Genomic DNA, 16,481 nt, shown 5'->3' with positions numbered 1-16,481 from the left:
TGCTAATTGCCATGTCACATTTCAGCTGTCATGACCAGAGGATGAAAGGAGAGGAAAATATTTCTCATTTCATTTCCATAAGAATGTACAAGGAGGGAGGGCAGTGTGTAGGGCAAAACATACAATCATAACCCCTAATAATGCACATCCTGATCAATCATTGGCTGTTGAACCACCCAAGGCCTGTTTGGTCAACAAAGCATGGTAGTGATGTTGGCTTTATTACTATAGTAAATGAAAGTCAGATGGTCAGCAGTTAAGTCAACACATTCATGGAACTAAGATAACCAAACAAACTACCCAAAGCCAAAGCTTTAGCCAAAAGCTAGACAGAGCTAAGGCAAGCCACATTCACTACAAGCCATTTCAACCGAAAGTAACTGTCACCAAAACTACCAAAAAGTAAGAAATCTATATTATATAAAAAGAGTTATACCAGCATCAGTCGTGTTATATTATATAGAAGAGTTATACTAGCGTCAGTCGTGCGAGGACTTCAAAATGCACGACTTTATCATAATCGTTGTGGAGAGAGATGTAATTTACAACCCAAAACCTACGCACCCTTGTTTATTTAGGGGGGGATAGGAATTAAGTATTTGCATATGATAGAAAGGGCCAACCCTGAGGACCCCCCGACCACTCTTGTCTCATTTCCCACTGCCCCATGTCCCTTAGAACATGGAGGAAATTATGGCAGTTTTCTCTACCCTCACCTTATAAGAGCGATCTCTCCCCTCTCTGTTTTGTCTCTCTCACCCTCCTAAATTTCCAATAACCATAACCAATCAAAAAGAAAAAGAAAATCCCAACCATAAAAGCTCTCATACAACATCCAACCATAAAAGCTTTCATACAATACATCAAACACTTGTTAGTTCTTGAAGCAACAATAGCATCCTTACCAAGTGAGCAACACCACATCAAAAGAAAAACAAAAGAAATGAAAAGAAACCCACTTTCCACACCATCATTGCAATCAAATCCAACTACAAAAACATCCATATAATCTGCAATACCTTGTTCATCACCTTTCTTGAATCCTTTTGACACTTAAGGAAGAAAAAAGAATATTCATCTCTCAGAGATTGATAATTCAGCAAAGCAGAGATCAAAGAAAAACAAAAATGGAGATTGAGCAGGTAAAGTGTGAGTGTTGTGGACTAAAAGAGGATTGCACACAAGACTACATCAGTCAAGTGAAGGCCAAATTTGATGGGAAATGGTTATGTGGGTTGTGCTCAGAAGCAGTTAGAGATGAGGTTAGCAAAGGCAGCAACAAGTCATTTGGTATGGAAGAAGCTGTGAGAGCTCACATGTCATTTTGTGGCAAATTCAAATCCAACCCTGCAATTAGAGTAGCAGATGGGATGAGGCAGATGCTTAGGAGAAGATCAGACATGTCCTCATCACCATCATCTTCCTCACCAAAGAAGTATACAAGATCAGCAAGCACATCCCAAGTGGGTGATTCTTCTTCTTTCTCATTGTACTAATTGGAAACAGAGGAGGTGGCAATGGCATATGTTTCTTGGTTGGAATAATTATATTATATAGATATGAAGGTAGTTAATTTCATGGCTTATGAGTTATGTTTCTCTCACTCAATCTTTAGACTTTTAAGTCTTGTACAGGGGGATTTTTTATTCCTAGCTTTGCTTTATCATGTTCCATTTGATATGGGGTATGTTTCACTCTTCTTTTCTTGGTCAGAGAGATTAAAACTGCTAAAATGAATGAGGAAACTAAATCCATCATCCTTCTTTTTCTTCAGTAAATTAATTTCCAAAACACCAGATATATAAACCCTTTTTTTCTTCTCCTTTTTAACTTTGCTTTACAAGAGACAGCCTGAGTTTTCTCTTTTTGACTTTTTTTTCTACTCATTCTGCTTTTCTTAAAGCATCATGATATTCTTTTGATGACTTAAAAGTTGTTTCAAGATAGAATTCCATTCACTGTTTTACAAGAAAGCTTTGTTTTACCCTGCCAGTCAAATAAACTTGTTTAGACATCAACAAAGCTTGAAGTGGTTTGGAAGAATGTAATGTAGAATGATTGGGCTTGAAATGCTTCTTGATGCAGAAGATATATATTTTCCTACCTGGCTCCCCTGGATTTATGAAACCAATAACTAAGGAAGAGAATATCTGGTCTTTATCCATTATTTAAATGAATTGCAACAATTATGGGTCAACTTCCCACTCCACTAGAAAGGACTAATTGATTAACAAAATATGATTCCATTAGCCTCAATATATTACCTAATGCATGACTTTTCCCAATATAATTAATAAGTGGTTGTGGAAGATAATTTCTACAATCTTATATGCTACCATCATCCAATCACAAACGTGAATAATTGATTGAGAACTGATTAATCAACAATTCTTAGTTGTTCACACGTGTGTGTGAATGTGTGAGTTTTGATACGAGACAGATGTGTGAAACACAAAATAAAAGTTGATATATTTTAAAAATTAAAATACATATTTTGACGGAAAATATTAACGCATAATATTGACACCCTAATCAAAAATCCCTAGTTCATTGTGGGCAGATTTTTTCACTAGGTTTGGTCCATGTGATCTGTTACCGTGCTTTTTGTGGCATACTGTTTTATTTTTACTTTAGTAAAGCATTAGAAGATGCCATTGCCATGTGTGACCTGAATTGTCAATGCCTGCTCTGCTACGGCTCATGAAGAAGCATCATTTCATGAATCAATCTGATTCCAAAAGTTTGGTGTGGCGTACAAGAAACCGTAGAAATCTAGTCTCAGAGTAGAACTTGTACACCTCAACCACATATCCTCAGATATATGCCTGCTTTCAATTCCAGCAAATTCTATTTACCCAAAACTCAACCAACACGAGCAAAATGCAGGATCCCATCTTGTAGCAGCAGTTTCTCGAGAAAGATTAGTCAAACTTTGCACATGCTTTCTATTAAATACATGAAGAAGGAAAAGAAAATGAATTGTGAAAATAGATTTTTCTTTTTAAATACAAACGATAACTTAAACTACAGGAAATGAAAATTTCACACACACAAGCACAACTATTATGTCGTGGGATTCTTATTAAAAAAGCAAATAGCACACCTACTTTTCGGAGGATGAAGGAAAAGCACAAGAGACAAGTTAACCGAGCATCTTGTTTTCCTTTATTAAAATGGCTATAGATATAGACGGACATTAAAGGAGAAATAAACTAAAACAAGCACATAATGCTCATGTTATAACAAAATTAACTCAGATGCTCATGTTAATGTTAAATATTATGTCATTTGCACTGATTCCTATAGGAGTATACAATAAGCATTATGCCTAACTTATGCCTAGCATATTCACTTGATATAAATAGGAATATGAGGAATTAGTAAACAGTTGATTGTTGAAACAAAATTATTTAAGATAAGTAAATATAATTAATTAGTAATTATTAAGTAATTTATGAAATTAATTAAAATACTTAAATACTAATTATTCATTAAATAAAGAATAATTAAATATAATTAAATGAGGTTAAGTTAACTTAATTGCAAATAATTAAATACTATTTATTAAGTAATTGATTAAATTAGTAAAATATTTAAATACTAATTATTCACTAAATAAATAATAATTAAAACATAATTACTAATTAAAGTAATTTAAAAAGGCTAAAGTATTATTTAATTACTTAAAAAAACCATTTTATAAAGTATAGCCGCGCGGCTATACTTTTAGTAATACATTTAAAGAGTTTAGCCGCACGGCTATACTAATGTATTATAAAGGTATAGCCGCACGGCTATGCGGCTATACTACTTAAACATATTCGAATATTTTAAAAGGACAGCCGCTCGGCCGTACGCGATGTAAATTTTTTAAAGTATAGCCGGTCGGCTATACGGTACAAAATGGTTTTCTTTTTTGTAATTAAGTAATACTTTAGCCTTTTAAAATTACTTTAGTGAATAATTAGTATTTAAATATTTTACTAATTTAATCAAACTTAATAAATAGTAATTAATTATTTTAAATTATTTTGTGGACTTTATTTTTTTAAAATTTTTTATAATACAAAATTAGTTTGTTTAGTTTAATAATTTGCAATTAATTAATATGTTAGCCTTATTTAATTATATTAATTATTCTTTATTTAAGTATTTTAATTAATTTCATAAATTACTTAATAAATACTAATTAATTATATTTAGTTATCTTAAATAATTTTACAAAGTCAGACCCAAAAAAAAATATAATAATAATTTACAAAGCGCTTTTATTTTCTTAAAAAAAAAAATCAATTTATGAGTTAATTTTGCATAAGTTATACATGAGGCAGTCCGTGTAATTATTGTTGTTATTTATGAATAAGGGATGGTTTGCTCATATTATCTGAAATGAAGTAAATATGGCTCTTCATAATTTACTTTGCTTACCTATATGGTAATTTGAAAAGCCATATAGGTAACATTACTTCTTATGCTTAAAAAATAAATCGTATCTGACCAATGCCATATATGACCGTTGGGGATTTTGAAATTTAAAACCCATATCTTCCCCGCACAGCAAGCATTGAACAACACTAAAAGACCATGTCGTCTAATAAACCGAGTCACTCTCCTAAACCCCGAAGCACCCAAGCAGCCATGAAAACCGTCCTCTCATCTTCGTCAACCACGACGACCACAACATCATCCTCGGTAAAATCGAGCACCACCACCGCCGCCATGGAAGACGACCGATCTGAAAATCGTGACAGCTGCTACTACCCAGGATGCAGAAAAGACGCCAACTGCAAGTGTGACATGTGCTTGGCCAGCATCAATGCCACTCTTGATCTCATGCCTTTTAGCTCCCAGAAAAGCACACTCACCAAGTTCTCAGCTTCAAGGCCCAAGACCAACCGCAGTGTTGAACTCACTCCCATCTCTTTTGATGCTTCGGTTTTGTCCACACCCAGATCAAACTCTTCTCAGATTCCGGTGTCCCCGGGTCGTAAATCGGCTGCAAGATTCAAAGTGAAGGAAAAGATTAAGAAGAGGGAGAGAAATTGGGGTTTTGGGTGTGATTTTTGGAGAATGATTTTGGGTTTAAGCTTGGTTTATTTTGCTGTGTGTGGAGTTTCTAATCTGGTCTCTGGGGCTTTGAAACCTGTTCTATCACCTGAGATGGTGAGAAATGTTGGTGAAAAATCTTGGGTTGTGGATGATTTGAATGGGAGGCTGAGGTTCTTGCAGAAAGAGGTGCAGGGTCTTGTTCAAGGAAAGGTTTCAAATTGCAGCTATTCTAATTCTATATGGGAAATTAGTCAGGTGCGTAGTAATCAAACTTCTTCTGTTTCTTTCTCTCTTTGAAGTAAATTTTATTCAGCTTATTTGGTTCAACCCTTTTGGTAAAAACTTGAAATTTCTGATTTGTTAGGATGGTTTGCTTCTGAGCTCACATTGCACATTATATAAATCTGCAATTGAGGAGGTGAGCGTATGGGGATGGCCTTTGCAGACCGCAGGGTTGCTCACAAGTGGATTTTCTTCCCGGTCTTTCACAATCTTATCCGGCAGAGTCACAGAGGTAAAGCTGAAAACTTTGTTGCTAGATCATTTCTATTAGCCTTAGTATGGTCAGCCCTTGAGATGTTTTTTCAGTTTTGTGTCATGATGTACAAACATATGCTACTTCCTTACCCCCATTGTCGTTGTTGTTGAGAAGTGGTCGGATGGAAAGCTTGGCTATGTGATTCGAAAGGCAAACACTTCCTGGGTGCAGAAAAATTGGGGTGCCTCAGCTGTGCAGTTAGATCCGAATACATGGATTCTTGAGTACCAGTGGAGCTCAACATTTGATAGCCAAAGATTGGTTTCCGCTGCAATAGCCTTTTTGAAGAATAGGATGTCAAGAATGCTTGGAAGTATGAAGCAGAAGTTTTGGCTCTGCTCTACCTTTGGAAACAACCAGTACCTTCAAACTGCTGCAGAATATAACATCAAAATCCCAACCTAAAGAGAATCAGTGGACATCGGAGGTGCACTGTCTTCTCTCAGCAGATATCCAGATCTCATATCTTGTGAGAAGCTTAAAAAAGAAATTTCCCCATGTTCTGTGGTTTTCTGGAACCTCTTGAGCTTAATTATTAATTTTGATTTCAAACTGTATATGTTGCCTAACAATGTAATGTAATCAGGAAATTGTTGCTTTCCTGATATTGATTAACTAGCAAGAAACTAGCTTCTGTGTGGCTCTATGAGTCCAGATAGTATCTCAAATTCTTCTAAACGAAATATCTTGAACATGGCTCAAAATGACTTGTAGCTTAAGAGTTTTACCTTACCAAGTCATTTGAAAATATTGCATTTTCTCCTTATGCTGTTCCACCTGCAAATTGCCAGAAAATACAATTCTAGGGAAGTGTCCGTAACTATTAGAGGCCATGCACACATTAATCAATCAAAAGGTAGTCACCAGCAAGAACATTAGACCAAATCCTCAGGCTACTTTTCTTCTAAATTTTATATTAGAAGTTTTTATAGCACCAACATTTTCATTATTTACATTTTAATTTCAAATAAATTATTAATTAAGTACACTGATTTAATATCAACAAATAATACATTACCAATAGTCTTTACAAGAACAGAAACCATGTTTGTAGTGGTGAAACCTAGTCCTATCTCTGACAATAATCTCTCTCTCATAGACTTTTGAAGCCAACTTCATGAAAGCATGACAGTCTTCACAGATCCTGAGATTCTTAACTATGCGAATGCTAGAACCTTTCGTTTTACTTATCAAACCATAAGAAAGAGCCAACTTCTCACTGTGCAAGAGAATGGCTTCCTTCCTTTCTTCCTCTTCTAAATCAACCAAAACACAACATGTGTTTGGAGTATAACCAACCCGCTTCAGCTCACTAACTACCTCATCTAATTTTTGATAGATCTGATCTGCTTGTTTATGACTTCTATCCGCCATTAAAAACTCATGTACCTCATTGTTTAGCTCTATCCTGCTATATCCCCTCTCCTTAGAGATATCACTATTTTTCATTTTCTTCCTCACCATTCCAACATCTTCCCATCTTCTTTGTTTTGCATAAATATTTGATAAGGCCACAAGGGCTCCATCATGCTCTGGTTCCATCTCAAGAAGCTGTTTTGCAGCAAATTCTCCCAATTCCATCTCACCATGAATCTGACAAGCAGCCATCAAAGATCCCCAGATGACAACATTTGGTGCAAATGGCATTGCCTCTATAACCTCAAGAGCTTCTGTCAGGAGACCAGCACGACCATAGAGGTCAACCATGCAGCCATAGTGCTCATGTTTTGGAGTGATGTTGTATTCATTGATCATCAATTCAAAGATTTTTCTGCCCTCCTCAACTAACCCCGCATGGCTACAAGCATAAAGCACGCCCACAAATGTAACCCTATTGGGCTCAACATTCTCATCTTTCATTTGATTGAAGAAGTTTAGTGCATTACTAGCATCCCCATGCATGGCAAAGGCGCTAATCATAGTGGTCCAAGATATTACGTTTCTTCTTCTCATTTTCTCAAATACCTCTTTTGCTCTTTCCAAGCTCCCACATTTGGCATACATATCAATGAGGGCATTGTTGACAGACAAAACTCTGCCAAATCCATTCTTGCCAACATATAAATGGACCCACTTGGCTTGATCCAGTGCACCCAGATGACCACAAGCTGAAATGACACTCAACATGGTGACCTGATCAGGTCTTATTCCTGAAACTTCCATTTCATTGAACAATCTAAGAGCCTCTTGAGGTCGATCACTGTCAGCATAACCAGATATCATAGCACTCCAACAAACACGGTCCTTCTCAACAATTTGGTTAAAAATTAAACGTGCATCCTCAACCCGCCCTAGTTTTGAATACCCAGAAACCATGGCAGTTGCAACTACGAAATCTTTTGGTGATGTCTTGTCAAACAATTGCTGAGCCAAATCCATAGAGCCACTACCTGCATACATGGTGACAAGAGCGCTTCGTAAATGAGAGTCAACCACAATATCATTCTCCTTAATGAAGTCATGGATTGCTTTCCCGTAAGTTAACTTTCCAGCGCGACCGCAAGCAGAAAGAATGGCAGAAAGAATCATCTCATCTGGGTCTGGCTCCATGTTAGAGTTCTTCATCTCTTCAAAAAGGTAAAATGCTGTGTCAAAAAGGCCGCTCTGACAGTACCTATTTGTAAATGTCACAGGTCAAATGAAAGAGATAAACTTTCAATTATCTAGAGGTGAAAATCATTCGAAAAATTGTTTTTCCGTTAAGTGAACACTTAATTCTTAATACTGGGCTCCTTAAGATCAAAACTTCAAACTTCTTTTGGGACTCTTGAAAACGTTAATACAGTAATTCTATCACCTTCGGATGCGAAAAAAAAAATAAAAAAATTGAATAACTTGAAACATTAGAACGAAATCATACCCATTAATCATAATACTCCACGCAACGACATCTCGGCAAGACATTTTATCAAACACCAAGCGTGCCTCCATAATCCTCTCACAAGCCGCATACATTCTAACCAACGCCGTCTCCACAAACGGGTCCGAATCAAAACCCAACTTCCAGGCGAGCCCATGAATCTCCACCCCTTCAGTTAAAGCCGAAGCTCTGGACACAGCCTTTAACAATGGCGGAAAGCTGAACCTGTCCACAGCCACATCCTCCCTCCTCATCCTCTCATAAACCAAAAGCGCCTTATCAGGCTCGGCACGTCGCGAGAACTCACGCAGGAGCTTGTTGCACAAATGGGTTTGGGGTTTCGATATTTGGTTGAAGACTGAGAGAGGGTAGTGGAGGCTCGGCGAGAGGGTACAAGAGGAGAGAAGGAGATTGAAAAGAAGGTCGTCGGAGCGGTCAAGATTGGATTTTAGGATTTGGGCGTGGACTTGTTTGAGCTGTCTGAGGTTCTTGGAGGAGGATATGGCTGTTAAGAGGGTTGTGGGTGTGTTGGCATTTGGGTTCGGGTTCGGGTTTGGGTTTGAAGGGAGAGCTAGAGTGGTGTGGGGAAGGCTTACCATTGTGTTTGGGAAGTGAGAAAGTGAAGGAAAATGGTTTCTTGAGTGTTTACTCAGGGCTTCTTCGCCATTGATATTTCTTCAAAGTTCAAACCTTCAAAGTTACTGTGGTTGGTTTGAAGTTGGGGGATGATGGAAGAAAAATGGAGGGAAGCAGGAGGCACTAGTTTATCTAATCGCATGACTAATGACAAACGACATGTCGTTTTGGAGTGTATAGCATACTATATACGGGAAAATACATTATGATCTGAAATCCCCAAAACAGCAAAATGGGTGAAGCTCTGTTCGAGCTGGAGCAACATTTCAGGTCCAAACAGGTAAAAAAATTCACAAATTTCAGTCACCAAAATCCTCGAAACCCAAAAGCCAATTCACGTTGGCCGAACGGTAGCAAAAAAGCGCCCATTAATTGCTAACTTTGCTGTACATAATGTTTCAGGTCAAATTGACGCCTGAAGAGAGAACGCTTCTTTTAACTTGCAAGTCCAAGGCTGTCAGGGAGTTTACATTCGGAGGTCTTGCTGCTGCTAGTGTTGCCTGGACAGGTCTCTCATTTGACATTTCTCTTCTTCTGATTTCTTGTGTTTTTTTTTTTTTTTAAAATTTAAAATTTAATCTTCCAATTATGAGTTTCTATATGTTTTAAATATTGGGAGGTCAGAGTTTTGCAATGCCATTGATTTCTCCAAAGCTTGTAATTGTATGATATAATAGTAGTGGTACAGGTGAACGACTTTTTGTTATGAACCAATTTGACTTGCATTTTGAATTCAAATTCAGGACAACCCACTTGTGATTTGGTCATTTTTAGTTAACAATTTGGATTGGTTTTGGATAGAGAAACATGGGTTCACTAGTAGTTCGACTTCTCATTGTTCCACAGTTTTAAGGTAGTTAACATGAGATGTCTGCAGATTACTACACATAGATTCGAACACCTGTCAATAAATTCATGCGTAGTATGTTTCAAGGCTGCTTGTTAGAAAACAAAACTATAATGAAGGTTTACATGATATGCACTATGTACAGTCTATTGAATCATGTGGGCTGCCCTGCTTGGAGAAGAGCAATCCATTGATACATCTGCTTTCTTGTTCCTTTTTTTTCTTTCTTCTTTTTCTCATTTTCACTTTTTTATTGAAACAGTTCAAGTGGAAAAGGATATCAGTTCCGCAATTGAAATTATATGGTTTATAGAGTTGTACTGCTTACATATTTCCTGGTGCTTTTAAGAGTCATTTACCGTCTGCATATCAATAATGTACTCGATTTTTTTCATGCTCATTCGAGTGATCGAGCTGGTGAAAAATATGGTAGGATTCTTTAATAAACAATTTTGTATATTTTTTCGCCGCCTTTAACTTAGGTTAAAAGATCATAGGTTATTTTTTTGGGTCCTATAATGATTCAAGTTTTGTTTACTGTGAATATGGATTGCTATTACTTCTTTTTCATCATTTTCGTTTATTTCTGTGTTTCCTTTTTTAACAATCTCAATTGCTTTATGGCAGCATCTTCAAAGCTGAATAAGCTTATTCGAATCAACCTTTCAGGAGGTGAATTAAACTATCTATCTATTTATCAATGATCTTAGCTATCCATCATTTCACATTTAAATCATGTTTTACTCTTCTGCAGGAGCTGCTGCTTTATTTGGACTGTGGAGATTCTCTAGATCCTTAGATTCATGTGTTAGCCATATTCTTTCTCAGGATGGAAGTAGGATGCAGGCGGAGTTAGCAACTATGTACGTCACCTTACTTATTTTTAGGATTGTAATGAATTCACTCGGTGCAGTTTTCTAGGAAAACTTATTGTCTTCTGGCATTCATGAATAGACATGTTGGCAGGCCATGGTTACTGATCTAAGTTAGCCAAGGATCACGATGCATCACTTATTAGTTTAAGAAAATTTAAGTAGTTCGTTTTCCTCATTTGATTATCAAATTCAAGTCAATATCATTCCGAAGTCTAGGAAGTAGCCCATTAGTTGGAGTTGCACTGGGCTAAAAATCATCTCAAAGAAAAGGTTAAAAGTCAATGTTTTCAAAGAGCCTAGTTTATCCAGGTTTGTGGCCTAGCCAGTAGCCTGGAATGGATGCCGTTCATGCCACCCGTTATAGTTTTGTTGCAATTAAATTTTTCTAAAGAGTGCAGATAAGCATCATAATCTAAATAACTCTCTTGGAAGTAGTTTTTTGTCTATTATGAGAGGTCATGGTATATTATTATTGTTCTCATGCACTAGTTTCAAATTTAAATTAAGTCTCCCTTGACTTGTAAAGTACAGTACGTAGAGAGTGTGACAAATAGACTACAGACTCATTTTACCGTTCAATATTGCCTTCCACCATCACCTTTTCCTGTAAGCTTCTTAAGTTGTAAATGTAATAAATAAGGGAGTGGTGCCCAACCCTGCTTAAAACTTCTGCTCTTTCACAGACATTGTCATTTACTCTACATGGTTAGATTCACGAAAAACTTCATTTCTGCGTATAGCTATTGTCTGCCCTTCAGTTACATCGTTGGCATTGTTTACTTGGATTTGTGTATGTAATTATCAGAGTACATATTACTGTACATCTATCCAGGCTAGAAAAAATGCATTTAATATATGACCAATATATGTGCTCCCATTACATCTTGGGATACTTGGATTTTTTATTTAATTATCAGAGTACATATGCTCCCATTGAATTTTTGAACCGTGAATTGTTATTCAAATGACAGAATGGTGAGGAAGTACCAGAATGATCCTTCTAGGATGCGGCTTATCTCTAAACAGTTCTACTCCGAGAAAGTTTTTGATGATGCTACCTCAGATCAACCAACAATAAGGTGGCGTTATCGGAATTATTTTAGTGATAACATTACCCATGGTCGAGAAACAAATGACAGCGACTCTTACAGCAACTCTCAAGGTGATTCGGACAAGGACTCCCATGGTAACCCAAACACTACCTCTGGCAGTGATTCCCAGCACACCCAAAATGTCTCTGACAAAAAATGGGTCAAATTTGATCCCAAACAAGCTCCTGTAAGAATACTTATCGAGTAATTTCTTTTCTTAGTAAAATTTGCCTTAAACTACTGATGAAATTAGTTCTTAAAGCAATGATGGTAGTGCAGAAGAATGATTTGGAATTGAGGTATTGCTGAAACTTTGGAAATTACTCTTACTGACTCGGCATATGATAAAGGTCCCTTATATACTGACTCGGAATTTTCTTATTGTAGACTGACTCGGCCTTTTCTTATTGTAGACGAACTCGGGTGTTGATGCAATGGTAGACCCGCTTGATTGTGTTTTTGGTAGTACAACAAGTGAGGAGATTCTTCTTCCGAGTACCTCTAGCAGTTCCCCGAAAGCACACACTCGTAACCGGAAAAGATCTCACCGTAGGCGTCGGATGCACCATCAAGAAGACTTACCACACTACCAACAAACGTAACTGCGAGTTGAATGCAATTGAACAGTGGAGAAGATCAAAGGGGAGAGTTAAACGGAATTAGCAATTGCTTTTTCCTAGTGTTTTGTGTGTTTGACGGCCTTCTTCAGGAAGAGCATCTGTCTGAACTTACAACTATATCAGGCAAGTTACTGTCATTTACTTTTCACTGCTGTGTAATTATTGAAGAATCAAATAGTGAAGTACCATTTGGGCTCGATAGGCACTTGTAAATGTAAGTGCTCCTTCAATGGACGAGAACAAAAATAAGTGGTTGGTTTGGAGATGCACATATCATATTTACCCGTTAAGCACTTTCTGTGTTCTTGCTTCCAGAGTAGTGGAAAGCTAGTAAGCATATATTAAGCTTTGGTAATATATTACCAAATGTCCCTAGTTTTAATGCGTTCACCCTCTAATTTTTGGGTTTAATTCAAATAAAATTTTTTTTTTTTAAGGACCAAAAAAAAAAAATATATATATATATATATATATATGCTCGTTTCTTTTTTCTTTTTGCGAAATATACAATGAAAAGTACAGCAAGTACTGTCTGCATCAGGCAGGACCTCTCCACGCGTTTGGCCATTTGAAACCAGACAAAATTTAATCCAAAACTTTATAGAGATGATAAATGAAAGATAGTTTTGTTTTAGTTGGCCGCCCTTCTGGGAAGGATCAAGGAACCTTCATTTCGTGTCTTTATATAATTACATTAAAGATGCATGTCATGTCTTAAATTTTCTTGTATTTTTTATGATTTTTTAATTTTAAAACATGCTGAGTTGATACATTTGAAATTTTGTAAAAAGCCAATTTTCAAACTATATAATTATGTAAGCAGCCACATAAATCTTTCTTTGCTTTGGTTTAGGGTTTTCTGTGACAAAAGTGCAATTTCTTTTCTCTAATTACCGTGTCCTACAAAGTCGAAAGTGCAACTCATGGTCATGACTTATCAGACAAGGATGAAGGTGGACTGTAATTTCTAAGAAGGTGCCCCTCAATATTTGAGAAGGCATGTGCCCCCATTCCCCCCACCCCTTATTACAAATAATGAAATTGCATTTTGGCCATGATTTTTCTGATTTTTAATTATATTAATTGTTGTTCGCTCTTGTAAGACCAAGGTTCATGATTTTTATTACTATAGAAAATAAACCATTTTTATATTAATATTTTTATAACAATATATAAAAAAAGAAAAATAAATTAAATAAACCATACTTAAAAAGAAAAAAGAAAAATATTTATCACAATATCTAAATGTCATAAGGAATCCCAAAACGTGTTCACAAAGTTCCACATAAAAAGCCAAAATATTCAAAACGACACCCTAAATTGTGTCACGACTCTAGAGCTTAGAAGGTGACTTACAATTACTAAGAAACTACATGCTATGTACGTGTATATTATTCTATAATATTATTGAAGGAATATCTTTCTTTTCTTTTTTTCCTTATTTCCTCTTTTTCTATCAACACTCCTTCTTTAAATCAAAATATGAAATATACACTAAGAATAAAAGATGCTCTTGAATTTGCTCTTAAGAAGAGACATCAATTTTTTCAGAGAGTTCTATCTTTTGCTCTTTTACGGAGCCATTTTCTCTTCTCCCATTAAACCAAAAACAAAAATAAAATCCATAGTTATAAGAACTGATACATACAAAGGACCTACTAGTGTAATAGTTTGGAATAATTTCTCTTTGAGAAAAATATTTTGAGTTCGAGTACTATCATCTATATACTGTATTTGAATTTAATATATTATCTCCCTTTTCAATGGAAAAAATCTTCCAAAAAAAACAAAGAACTGATACAGTATTTGCCAAAAATAAAAGGTCTGTCATTCATTCGTTGCCTTAACCCACTTTGCTGCTTCCACATCCACGAGGCCATGACCCATTAACCATGCATATACTGACAACAAAACCCAACCTTTGTATTTAAAAACTAATAATATCAGATCTGCAAGATTTCTCTGGTACAAAAAAAGCTATTAGATTTTGGATGGTCCGAAAAAAAAAAAAGGCCAGAATTGTAATTTTGGCAAAGTCCAAGGATGAAACCCCAACCCTCCTTGCATTTTTTATATATTTGCAGTGATTCTCCCCATGGGCTCTAGCCACTATGCATACCCAGAAAGGGAGATTTCATTGACAGCATTTGCCTTTGCCTTGGCAACAACATTTCTTTTACCACTCCTCCAAATTCTACATTAAAAAGAATTTTGCCTTTTCTGGGGACTCAAATCTCTCACACAAACAAAGATAGGGAAATTCAATTCAATTCATTTCAACCCAATTTCTAGGGTTAGGGTATTTCTTTTAGTTTCCCATCAATTCTCATCCCAAAACAAGCAAACCAAACCAAACAAAACCCTTATATACCCAAAACAAAATTTCCCACCAATCCTTTATGATTCTTTCTTTTCATAAAAACAACCACCCAATCAGGATTTTGATTCCCACCCAAGATTGGCCTTCCCTTTTCACAAGGGCATCTTTCATATTTCTATTAATCTTGTCTCAATCTCTCTCTTTCTTCTGCACCTCCACCACAGCCATTGAAGCCCAAGCCATGAAGGTCCACCCGATGCCCAAGAAGCGCAACATCACCATCCAATACAACTCAAGCAACCCACTTTCTGAAGCTGAGGCCCTTCTGGGTCTGACCCACAAGAAGCTCCGCCGCCTGCCTCATGTCTTCAGTCGGGTCCTGGAGCTCCCATTTCGCTCTGACGCCGAAGTTTTGGTCGAGGAGAATCCCGATTGCTTCCGATTTATCGCCGAAACAGATAACATCGGCGACGGCGTGAGGGCCCACACCGTCGAAATCTATCCGGGTGTGACCAAAATCGTGGTTCGGGAAAGTGGGTCGGCGGAATTGACATTGGACGAGCTTGAGCTCGACATGTGGAGGTTTCGGCTGCCCGAGTCGACTCGGCCCGAGTTGGCAAGCGCGGTTTTCGTCGACGGTGAGCTTATCGTGACGGTGCCGAAGGCCGAGGGGATCGAGAATTCGGACGGTGGAAATGGCGGTGGAGATGTTTGGGGTGATGGAGATGGGAATGGGAATGGGGGTTTCAGAGGAGGTATGGGTAACCGCCTTGTGCTTGTACAGTAATGTATTCTCTCTTCTTTTTTCTTCTTCTTTTTTTTTTTTTTCTTTTGGGGGTTTATAATATTAGTTGTTCCAATGAAGTTGAATTTAGCTTGCAACTTAAGCTTCTGAGGCTGTTGTTGATGGAACTAGTTGTTGTATGCTGTTCTTGTTGAATGAAGAAATGTTGGTTTTGGCAATGGTGGTATTTGAAATGGCTGGCCTTTAGATTCATTTAGCTCATTTGTGTTGCTTTTGCAGGTGCATGATGGTTTTTGGGTTTTGATCAGCATTTTTAATTAGTGTACTTGAGTTTATTGGCAAATAGTGCTTTGTGCTCATCTTTCTTTTTGTTTTCTTGGAGATTTACTTTGCCCTTATATTATATGAATCTCTTTTTGTGTTTTCTGAAAAGATTATTCATTCACCTACAGGACGAAAGAATGTCTTTTTGAAGACACCAAATATTTTGTTCTTTTTATAATCTAAACTCTCAACTTATTCAACCTATCCCGTTCTTTACATATTTTCAGTGATCAATGTTTAGCCTTAATTATGCTCTGGTTCTCTTATGACCTAGTTCTGGAGACTCTGCTATCCAATTGACTGTTTTTCTTGACTTTCAATTCCTTGAAAAAAAAAATTCCATGTTAGAACTTTTGGTGGAAGTAAGTTATCTGCCCTTGTTGCATAAAAATTACCAGGAACCAATGCCTGCATTACTTCATGGTTAAGAATATATGCTTCTGGCCCACTTATTGGAACTATGGATGGTCCACTTGGTGGGTCTGTACATGGTCTACTGGTCAACCTAAAGGATCCATATATGGTTTTCTAATGTGAACTGAAGTGATTTATTTTTCCCAGCCGGTTTGGAATTAA

General features: G+C 36.7%; 5 protein-coding genes across 5 annotated transcripts; 4 read left to right on the top strand and 1 right to left on the bottom strand.

Annotated features, from left to right (window-relative positions):
- Positions 772 to 1,759, top strand: LOC18789810. Its single transcript, XM_007223371.2, has one exon. The coding sequence runs from the start codon at positions 1,128 to 1,130 to the stop codon at positions 1,494 to 1,496; it is 369 nt and encodes a 122-aa protein (XP_007223433.1). The 5' UTR covers positions 772 to 1,127; the 3' UTR covers positions 1,497 to 1,759.
- Positions 4,557 to 6,248, top strand: LOC18788697. The gene is made up of 3 exons (XM_020562279.1): positions 4,557 to 5,304; positions 5,414 to 5,563; positions 5,702 to 6,248. Exons 1-3 carry the CDS (start codon positions 4,585 to 4,587, stop codon positions 5,990 to 5,992), a joined length of 1,161 nt encoding a protein of 386 aa, XP_020417868.1. The 5' UTR covers positions 4,557 to 4,584; the 3' UTR covers positions 5,993 to 6,248.
- On the bottom strand, positions 6,597 to 9,204 carry LOC109946561 (pentatricopeptide repeat-containing protein At4g14820). Its single transcript, XM_020554816.1, has 2 exons — positions 8,448 to 9,204; positions 6,597 to 8,201 (listed from the first exon to the last, which is right to left on the bottom strand). Exons 1-2 carry the CDS (start codon positions 9,044 to 9,046, stop codon positions 6,602 to 6,604), a joined length of 2,199 nt encoding a protein of 732 aa, XP_020410405.1. The 5' UTR covers positions 9,047 to 9,204; the 3' UTR covers positions 6,597 to 6,601.
- On the top strand, positions 9,283 to 12,828 carry LOC18789981. The gene is made up of 6 exons (XM_007222125.2): positions 9,283 to 9,363; positions 9,486 to 9,591; positions 10,558 to 10,602; positions 10,685 to 10,793; positions 11,777 to 12,083; positions 12,310 to 12,828. Exons 1-6 carry the CDS (start codon positions 9,316 to 9,318, stop codon positions 12,496 to 12,498), a joined length of 804 nt encoding a protein of 267 aa, XP_007222187.1. The 5' UTR covers positions 9,283 to 9,315; the 3' UTR covers positions 12,499 to 12,828.
- Positions 14,463 to 15,814, top strand: LOC18789350. Its single transcript, XM_007223486.2, has one exon. The coding sequence runs from the start codon at positions 14,916 to 14,918 to the stop codon at positions 15,621 to 15,623; it is 708 nt and encodes a 235-aa protein (XP_007223548.2). The 5' UTR covers positions 14,463 to 14,915; the 3' UTR covers positions 15,624 to 15,814.

Source organism: Prunus persica, chromosome G1, assembly GCF_000346465.2.
Source record: "Prunus persica cultivar Lovell chromosome G1, Prunus_persica_NCBIv2, whole genome shotgun sequence".
In the NCBI taxonomy this organism is placed as follows: Eukaryota; Viridiplantae; Streptophyta; class Magnoliopsida; order Rosales; family Rosaceae; genus Prunus; species Prunus persica.
The sequence above is the reverse complement of the archived record's forward strand: the minus strand, read 5'-3'. Positions and strand labels throughout refer to the sequence as shown.

Bases quoted from the DNA above. Each gene is read 5' to 3' on its own strand.
- LOC18788697 (XM_020562279.1), top strand. From the start codon at position 4,585: ATGTCGTCTAATAAACCGAGTCACTCTCCTAAACCCCGAAGCACCCAA. The intron at 5,305-5,413 runs GTGCGTAGTAAT...CTGATTTGTTAG, and splicing joins CTATATGGGAAATTAGTCAG to GATGGTTTGCTTCTGAGCTC. The intron at 5,564-5,701 runs GTAAAGCTGAAA...GTTGTTGAGAAG, and splicing joins TATCCGGCAGAGTCACAGAG to TGGTCGGATGGAAAGCTTGG.
- LOC18789350 (XM_007223486.2), top strand. From the start codon at position 14,916: ATGATTCTTTCTTTTCATAAAAACAACCACCCAATCAGGATTTTGATT.
- LOC18789810 (XM_007223371.2), top strand. From the start codon at position 1,128: ATGGAGATTGAGCAGGTAAAGTGTGAGTGTTGTGGACTAAAAGAGGAT.
- LOC18789981 (XM_007222125.2), top strand. From the start codon at position 9,316: ATGGGTGAAGCTCTGTTCGAGCTGGAGCAACATTTCAGGTCCAAACAG. The intron at 9,592-10,557 runs GTCTCTCATTTG...GCTTTATGGCAG, and splicing joins TGCTAGTGTTGCCTGGACAG to CATCTTCAAAGCTGAATAAG. The intron at 10,603-10,684 runs GTGAATTAAACT...ACTCTTCTGCAG, and splicing joins TCGAATCAACCTTTCAGGAG to GAGCTGCTGCTTTATTTGGA.
- LOC109946561 (XM_020554816.1), bottom strand. From the start codon at position 9,046: ATGGTAAGCCTTCCCCACACCACTCTAGCTCTCCCTTCAAACCCAAAC. The intron at 8,202-8,447 runs GTATGATTTCGT...ATTTACAAATAG, and splicing joins TGGAGTATTATGATTAATGG to GTACTGTCAGAGCGGCCTTT.